Consider the following 9,152-nt stretch of genomic DNA (forward strand, 5'->3'; position numbering starts at 1 on the left):
CAGGATGGTCTCGATCTCCTGACCTCGTGATCCGCCCGTCTCGGCCTCCCAAAGTGCTGGGATTACAGGCTTGAGCCACCGCGCCCGGCCAAGACAGTCCTTTTAACTCCAGTGTAGAATGGAGTTTTCCCGTGGTATAATATATAATGTGATACTGCAATAGATTGAATGAAGAAGCAGATATGAAAATCTGTCTCCTATGAAGCCAGACATGAAAGACATTTGCAGAAATGTAAAACCATTGTCCTCATACTTTTTTGCTTTGGAGAATTTTTTATTTTTAGACAGGGTCTTGCTGTTGCCCAGGCTGGAGTGCAGTGGTGCAATCATAGCTCACTGAAGATTCGAATTCCCAGGCTCAAGCCATCCTCCCAAGTAGCCAGAACCACAGGTACATGCCACCAGGCTGGGCTTTTTTGTTTTTTTGAGATGGAGTTTTGCTCTTCTTGCCCAGGCTGGAGTGCACACATTACAGGGTGAGCCACTGTGCCTGGCCCAAGTTTTTAACAAAAATGTTTATATAAACATGTCATTTTAAAAGATTCTAGTAACATTAACAGCTTTTTTTTTGAGGCAGTCTTGCTCTGTCACCCAGGTTGGAGTGCAGTGGTGTGATGTCAGCTTACTGCAACCTCTGCCTCCCAAGTAGCTGGGATTACAGACACCTGCCACCATGCTGGGCTTTTTTTTTTTTTTTTTTTGTATTTTTAGTAGAGACGGGGTTTCACCATGTTGGCTAGGCTGGTCTCAAAATCCTGACCTCAGTTGACGAGCCCGCTTCAGCTTCCCAAAGGGCTGGGATTACAGGTTGAGCCATGGTACCTGGCCTTTTCTCACTTTTTCTGGCCAGTGTCACTGTTGCCCAGGATGCTGTGCAGTGGTGAAATCACAGGTCACCACAGCCTGGACCTCCTAGGCTCAAGTGATCCTCCTGGTCCCACCTCCCAAAATGTGGGGGTTACAGGTGGAAGCCAGCACACCCAGCCCATTTTTCACTTTCCCATCAGCAGAAATCCAAGTTTGATAACCCACCTATGAGAAGATGGGTACTCTCGTACATTATCAGAACAAATAAACTGGTCTAACAGTGGGAGAAACTGCCAAAATTAAAATGCACAAACCTGGCAGGGTGCGGTAGCTTATGCCTGTAATCCCAATACCTTGAAAGGTCTAGGCAGGAGAACAGCTAGAGACCAGGAGTTGAACTAGCCCAGGCAATAGGAATTGGGGCCGTAATATATGATAAATGTGTCCATGAACTGCCACTGCACTGGCCTGGGAAAAGAACATGGCCTCGTGATTATTGGGGAGGAGTTGAGAATTGAGCACATGAGGGAGAAATGGGAGTTTGCTGTCGGAGAAGTCAGCAGTTATTCTCTTCTCTCATCCATGTAGTTTAGCACTGACTTCTTCAGGGCCGAGTGGGAAAATGCCACCACCTTACCTTGGTAGAAGGTGGAAGACAAAGTTATTAGCCAGGCACCAAGAATGAATCTGAAGCCAAGAACACCAATGCAAAGCCAACAAGCAAGCTCTCTTGCAGACACCCCTCCCTTCCAATCCCATTCTCTACAAAGGAAATCCCCAGGTGACTTGGCATGGTCAGACTACACCTTTAGGCAGGTAAGAATTTTTTTAAAAAACCAAAAATTTACAAGAGACACAAACAAAATGTAGTTAGCTATTTAATGAGGTTCTTAAGACATTTAGAACACCAATTTGTGAGGATAAATTCCATTCGTCAGGGCAAAAACAGATCGCAGGTAGCCCTGGAGCTGAGGAACAGCTTTGATTTTTGGTAGAATTTGTGAGTCCACAGCTTTTTGATCAATCTTGCGCTGCTCTGTAATCTCGTATTTCTAAATAAAGAGAAAGTTAAACATTTTAAAACAGGCACATATCAAATTACTTGTAGGTCAACTAAGGAGTCCTGTCTCACAAGTACTAATCTCCAAGAATACTTAGAAAACATTAAAGACAATTTTGACAATCCTTTCCTTGGAATGCTGTGAAATACAACCCATTTTTTATGTAATAAAAACAGCTCTTAAGCTTTTGTATACTTTAGTACACATCAAGGATAAGTAAGGGCACATTCCCAATAGCAGTTAATTCCCACACAATTCCACCAAACTTCAGAATTCGAAGTTGAGCTACCAGACTGCTAAAAGAACTACTCAATTTAGAAGAATCTGGAATATTAAGTATCTCCCGGTATTCTTCATTATTTAACCTTTCATTTTTCCTCTTTTTGTGCAACAATGCTTAGGCCTGTTTATTTTCACTCCCAGGAAGAAGGGCCATTGCTAACACAGGAGAGACAAGTAGAAACTTACCTCTTTCTCTGTGTCGAAGATCTCACCTTCCTGGTGTCTGGGCTTCCGCAACTTCTTCTTCTTGAAGTAAGCATCAGTAAGATGTTTTGGGATTTTGACATTGCTGATATCGATTTTGGTTGAGGTGGCAATGACAAATTTCTGGTGTGTTCTTCGTAGAGGAACTCGATTGAGGACCAGAGGTCCTAAGGGGGAAAAATTAATTTAGCAAGGAAAAGGGGGAACAATCATCAACCCGCAATTTAGGTGAGCATTACTCATTATGTTGCTACACAAAAAAGACCACCTGTCTAACCCACATGCACACAAGGCAATGAAATGGGCCTCAGACACTTGTGGCACTAAAGTGTCTACCACGTAGGCAGTAGCAAACAAACGTGTATATTGCAAGCATTTAAAAATGGAAGTTTCACAGAACATCACAATCCAAGGATTTTCTTACCAGTCACAAGTAACAAGCCACTAGCCAGCTGCTTCAAGAAAACCACCCTCTAAGTTAAAAAAGAAAATAATTAGTTTTCTGCAATTAAAAGCTGACTTCTGAATTCATAAAATCACAATTCCTTTTGGGTAAAGGAAATTTCTACATGTATATGTATATAGCTCAGCAGTTCTGGAAGCAACCACAGCAAGCTACTAAGGTAGTACTCCAGGCATAAATACATTTATTTATTTATTTATTTATTTTTGTTGTTGTTGTTGAGACAGAGTCTCACTCTGTCGCCCAGGCTGGAGTGCAGTGGCCAGATCTCAGCTCACTGCAAGCTCCACCTCCCGGGTTTACGCCATTCTCCTGCCTCAGCCTCCCAAGTAGCTGGGACTACAGGCTCCCGCCACCTCGCCCAGCTAGTTTTTTGTATTTTTTAGTAGAGACGGGGTTTCACCGTGTTAGCCAGGATGGTCTCGATCTCCTGACCTCATGATCCGCCCGTCTTGGCCTCCCAAAGTGCTGGGATTACAGGCTTGAGCCACCGCGCCTGGCCGCATAAATACATTTTTGAGCAAATGAACATGTGTAACATAATCAACAGCAGGAAATGGCTAATAAATCACCATGGATTAAACTTGTTATTTGCCACAAATAAGTTGTATCTTGCAGATCATTTCCCCTTGCCCCAAACACAGGTAAATAAAGGAAAACTACACCTAGCATGCAAACGCATTGCCACCAGGAACCCCAGGCAGCTGCAGTGAAGCTCCTCAAGCACAGAAACTCTCACCTTGCCCCTGTGGCGTCCAGTAAGGATGATCAGAATGGTTCCGGGGGTAATGCTGGCTCGCAGTTTTCTCACGTGCTGACTGAAGGGTTTTTTGCCGTGGCTCAACAGCTTTCGAGGCACATCTTCAGTAGGATAATATCTAGGCTGGGGAGAGTCCATAGATCCAACTTATTTAAATAAGCCATTCAGATTGGTAGAAGCGAGCTATGTCAGCCAAACTTTTGCTATAGTCTTTTTATTTATTTTGAAGTATAACATTTACACGATTCCATTTTCATTTTTGCTAAGTCGATTTTAAACTTGGAAAAGGTCAATTATGGTTCTGCATCCTGTGTGCAAAACAGGACAGAAACCATTTAATGAATGAGCTGTGTGTTCAAGCAAATAAAGCATCAAGCAAGTCACCTTTGTAATCTTGAGCAAAAACTAAACCCCAGAGATTACATGTGTGACATGCTACATTTTGCAGATTAGGGATACACGGCTTGTTTTCCAGTTCAAGTAAAGTGTGTTAATATCCTAGCCACTTCATCTGATCCTCACAGCAACAAGTCTTACTCCCACTTCATGCACAAAGGAAAACAAATTGCATAAAACCAGACAGTAGGACTGGCAGATCATTTGTTGCAAAAGTTAGACACCATGCAAGGGCCATTAAAGACATAACTACAAATAACTCACAATGAACTATTTCTAACTATACCATATCATTAGTGCAGTCTCACTTTCACCACAAACATGATCACCTAATAGGAAAATGAGTTCACGAGACAACTGTCAACTTCCCTCTCATGCAGTAATCTTCAACTGTGAAACTGTACGGTGTAACTTACTTGGGAATGTTCCCATAATGAAAATCACAGAGCAAATCCTGAGACTACATTGGGTCTTGTGTGTGGTAAAGGGGGCCAAGAAACACTGCTCTAGTGGGAAATGTTCTATACAACAGGCTATATATTATTTCATTTAATCTCCATAATAACTCTTTGAGGTAAACCCTCATTCCCATCTTTTTTGAGATGGAGTCTCCCTCTGTCGCCCAGGTTGGAGTGCAGTAGTGCAACCTCTGCCTCCCAGGTTCAAGAGATTCTCCTGCCTCAGCCTCCAGAGTAGCTGGGACTACAGACACGCAACCAGCTAATTTGTGTATTTTTTAGTAGACATGTGGTTTCACCATGTTGGCCAGGCTGGTCTTGAACTCCTGACCTCAGGTGATCTGCTCGCCTCAGCCTCCCACAGTGCTGGGATTACAGGCATGAGCCACCATGCCCAGCCTCATTCCCATTTTATGCGCAAAGGAACAAAGCATAGAAGAATAACTTAAATTATTTAAGATTAATAGTAAATTTTTTTTTTTTTTTGAGACGGAGTCTCGCTCTGTCGCCCAGGCTGGAGTGCAGTAGCCAGATCTCAGCTCACTGCAAGCTCCGCGTCCCGGGTTTAGGCCATTCTCCTGCCTCAGCCTCCTGAGTAGCTGGGACTACAGGAGCCCGCCACCTCACCCGGCTAGTTTTTTGTATTTTTTTTAGTAGAGACGGGGTTTCACTGTGTCAGCCAGGATGGTCTCGATCTCCTGACCTCGTGATCCGCCCGTCTCGGCCTCCCAAAGTGCTGGGATTACAGGCTTGAGCCACCGCGCCCGGCCAATTAATAGTAAATGTTGAAGCCAAGTTGCAAACCCAGAGCCCTTTATTTTCTATCAGAAATTCTCTGGTATGCAGAAACTTACAGTATCAAAGTATTCAAAAACACCTTCAGTATTCAAGCACAAACTGAAAATCCAATTTACAGTCCCCTTATCTTACCATTTTGCGAAGTTTAACCACCCGGGTACCGCCGTTCTTGTCACCACCAACTGGTTTTGTAAGAGTTGCAAGAACCTTCTCCTTCTTTTTCTTTTCAACCTGCAAGGACACAAATGCATCAACAATAAGAGAATGCCAATTAAGGGTAAGACATAATGGTCAGTGGTCCCCTCTTCCCTTACCTTGGATTTAGCGGCTGAGTACTTCCTCTTGTACATGGCCTTTCTGGAATACATGGCAGATCGGGAATACCTGCCAATTCCTCTGACAAGGACAGGGTTGCGGCTGCAATGGGGCTTCCCCTTCTTGGGCTTCTTAGCCTTGAGGTTACCCTTTTTCACCTTGCCACCAGCATGAGCCTTCTTGGCTTCGGGTTTCTTCTCTTTAGTATCTGGCTTCTCAACTTTTTCACCCGCCATCTACAAATATTTTTTGTAGACAAAAAAGGCATTTCATCTCTTAACAAGACAACGACGAACCTGTACATGAATGGGCTGAGCTCCCCAGACTACAATCCCTTCCCAGGTAAGATACAGGCCTTCAACTCTACCCATTCTACTCCAACCTTCACTATGTCTCATTTGGGGGTTGTCTCCCCAATACACTATAAACTATTCTCTTGAGGATTTGAAACTATCTCACACCTATTAGGATTTTGCCAAATACTGAGCAGTCAGAAGTCTGTACAACCATCATTCTTTTTATCACTGTTTTGCTAATTAGAAAACTTAGATGCAGAATGTGCCCACAGGTTGGAAGCACCAGGACCAGAACTTGAAATCCCTTTTAGTACCTTTCGTCTTAACCCTTAAAAGCAGTGTCTCTTTTCAAGAAACTCGATTTAGGATTTGCGAACATAAACAGAATCAGTCCAAATTGAGCCCAAACAGAAAAAGATCGTAAAGACCAAGAGGTGACTTCCGGTCGCGGACGCTGAGACGCGAAACGTTTTGGCTTCAGTGCGGAACCCCAACGTGGCTGCGACAGGCTGTGTCATCCTCTGGAACCCAGGACCGGGAACTCAGTGCACGCGCCGTCGCCCCGCTTCCTCTAACACCCACCAGTCCGCTACGAGTCCCCGAAACGGCCTCGTTCCTCTAGTCCAAGAGAGTGGCGAACAGCCGGAGGGAGCCACTACGGCATTCTACCTCACCCTCTTCGTGCCCCGCTGCAAACCCAAACGGCAAAAATGAAGCGTCTGGAAGGCCTCTCAGTTAGCCTTGGGCATGTCCGACCCCTGTAGGTGTCGACTGGATGCCCTCCAGGTTCGGATGGCTAAGGATTGGAAGTCCTGAACTGGAGTCTTGCAAAGAACCCCGCCATTCTTACCTTGCAAGATGGGAAAGAGAACTAAGGTCTCGGCTTCCGGTCTACAAGCAATCATGGGAAGTGCGAGTCTCACTTCCTTCCGGATCTGGGGCATCATGGGGAATGTAGTATTTCGCTAATAAGAAGAAAGTAGTAAATCCTAGGCCGGGTGCGGTGGCACACGCCTGTAATCCCAGCGCTTTGGGAGGCCTAGGCAGGCGGATCACGTGAGGTTGGCAGTTCGTGACCAGCCTGGCCAATATGGCGAAATCCTGTCTCTGCTAAAAATACAAAAGTTAGCCGAGCGTGGTGGTGAGTGCCTGTAATGTCAGCTACTCGAGGCGCGGAGGCAGGAGAATCACTTGAATCTGAAGGTGGAGGTTGTAGTAAGCCGAGATCGCAACACTGCGCTCTGGGCAACAGAGCAAGATTCCGTCTCAAAAAAGGTGGGGGGGGGAGGGTAATGGCCGGGCGCGGTGGCTCACGCCTGTAATCCCAGCACTTTGGGAGGCCGAGGCGGGTAGATCCCTTGAGGTCAGGGGTTTGAGACCAGCCTGGCCAACATGGTGAAACTCCATCTCTACTAAAAATACAAAAATTAGCCAGTCGTGGTGGTGGGCGCCTGTAATCCCAGCTACTCCAGAGGCTGAGGTGGGAGAATCGCTTAAACCCAGGAGGCAGAGGTTGCAGTGAGCTGAGATCCTGCCACTGCGTGCCACCGCACTCCGGCCTCAAAGACTCAGTCTCAAAACAATAACAGACTCAGTCTCAAAACAACATCCAGACTCAGTCTCAAAACAATAACAACAACAACAACAACAAAATTAGCTGAATGTGGTGGTTAGTGCCTGTAGTCCCAGCTACTTGGGAGGCTAAGGCGGGAGGATCACTTGAGTCCTGGAGGTCTGGGCTGCAGTGCAGTAAGCCCTAATCTTGTCACTTGAGATAAGGTCAGTGGTCCCCTCTCCCTTACCTTGGATTTAGCAGCTGAGTACTTCCTCTTGTACATGGCCTTTCTCATTCCTGTCTGGCCTACAGAATGAGACTCTGTCTCAAAAAAAGTTAAAAAATATAAAGTGAGGATAACAATAGTAACTTACTTCATAAGGTTGTTGGGAACATTAAATAATATACACAACAGTACTGAGAAGCATATTTAATGGATGGTAAATGCTACATAAGTGTTAGTTCATTTTTTTTCTTTTCTTTTGAGATGGAGTCTCGCTCTGTCATCCAGGCTGGAGTGCGGTGACACTATCTTGGCTCACGGCAACCTCTGTCTCCTGGGTTCAAGTGATTCTCCTGCCTCAGCCTCCCGAGTAGCAGGGATTACAGGCACACACCACCATGCCCAGCTAATTTTTTGTATTTTTAGTAGAGACAGTGTTTCACCATGGTGGCCAAGCTAGTTTTGAACTCCTGACCTCAAGTGATCCACCCACCTCAGCCTCCCAAAGTGCTGGGATTACAGGTGTGAGCCACCATGCCTGGCCAACTGTTAGGTCTTGTTATTGTCACCATCATCACCACTATCATCTGATCATCAACATTCTAGTTGTTGTTAAGTATTCTGCTAAAGTTTATGCGCCAGAGATAATAAGCAATATTGCATACAGTGTGCCTTGCTTTATCTCATTTAATTCTCCCAAAAACCTGTGAATGATACTATTATGAGGAAACTGAGGTAAGTCCAGGACATTAATTAACTTGCTCACAGCATAGATCTGATTCCAAAGATTGCACTGTTGACCATTAGGCTGCAAGATTAAAGAGAGGATTAATGAAGATGAAGATGCATGAGAGTTTTGCTCATGTTAGAATTAAAAATAAGAATACTTGTTATCTTTTGCAAAATAACACAGTATATGTGATAGTTCTTTACTGCTTCAAAGCCCTTGAGCCAACATGTACACATTTGTAATACCTTCTATCTTGCATTTTCCATTTTCCTCCATTTGTTTTTTTCTGGTTGCTAGAGCTTTTCACCTTGATTTTTTTCAGATCGAAACCACCTGCTTCATGGCTGTGTCTTTGAGAATCATTTAGCCTTTTTCTGGTTCTGATTGACTGAGGATACAAATACAATGATCAGATGAACACTGCCCTTTTTTTTTGAGAATGGGAATGTCAGCAGCTTTATTTGTTTAGCTTCCTCAGCAAAGCACCTCTTAGAAACTTCAACTGCAGTAAATGTACCACAATGAATGCATGAAATGCACAGTTGCTTACGTGGGCCCCCCAAAATTTCTGGCAATCTCAGAGAATTTCACCTAGTAAACACCCCAAAATAGTTGTTGAATGACCTGTCATTAAAATAAAATCGTAGATGAACCCCCTCTTGTGTTTTGTTGCGGTATTGCAAAATTTACAATTCATTAGTTGGGCAAAATAACATGTTTAGTTATAAAGTAAATATTTTGGCCGGGCGCGGTGGCTCAAGCCTGTAATCCCAGCACTTTGGGAGGCCGAGACGGGCGGATCAC

At 44.5% G+C, this 9,152-nt stretch overlaps 1 protein-coding gene across 2 annotated transcripts; it reads right to left on the reverse strand.

Moving 5' to 3' along the window:
* Positions 1-1,672: 1,672 nt before the first annotated feature.
* On the reverse strand, positions 1,673-6,743 carry RPL6 (ribosomal protein L6). 2 transcript variants are annotated; one of them, XM_011928667.1, is made up of 7 exons: positions 6,691-6,743; positions 5,544-5,780; positions 5,362-5,460; positions 3,557-3,700; positions 2,779-2,827; positions 2,337-2,521; positions 1,673-1,859 (listed from the first exon to the last, which is right to left on the reverse strand). In XM_011928667.1, exons 2-7 carry the CDS (start codon positions 5,778-5,780, stop codon positions 1,707-1,709), a joined length of 867 nt encoding a protein of 288 aa, XP_011784057.1. In that variant the 5' UTR covers positions 6,691-6,743; the 3' UTR covers positions 1,673-1,706. The 2 variants fall into 2 exon arrangements, with proteins under 2 accessions (XP_011784057.1, XP_011784058.1); XM_011928668.1 differs by having other exon boundaries at positions 6,515-6,700.
* Positions 6,744-9,152: the final 2,409 nt, after the last annotated feature.

The sequence above is a fragment of the Colobus angolensis genome, unplaced genomic scaffold (genome assembly GCF_000951035.1).
Source record: "Colobus angolensis palliatus isolate OR3802 unplaced genomic scaffold, Cang.pa_1.0 Scaffold79, whole genome shotgun sequence".
Taxonomy (NCBI): Eukaryota; Metazoa; Chordata; class Mammalia; order Primates; family Cercopithecidae; genus Colobus; species Colobus angolensis.

Coding starts and splice junctions, on each gene's coding strand:
- RPL6 (XM_011928667.1), bottom strand. CDS start 5,780: ATGGCGGGTGAAAAAGTTGAGAAGCCAGATACTAAAGAGAAGAAACCC. Junction 2,828..3,556: donor CTGGACGCCACAGGGGCAAG/GTGAGAGTTTCT, acceptor TTTTTAACTTAG/AGGGTGGTTTTCTTGAAGCA. Junction 2,522..2,778: donor TGGCTTGTTACTTGTGACTG/GTAAGAAAATCC, acceptor TTTCCCCCTTAG/GACCTCTGGTCCTCAATCGA.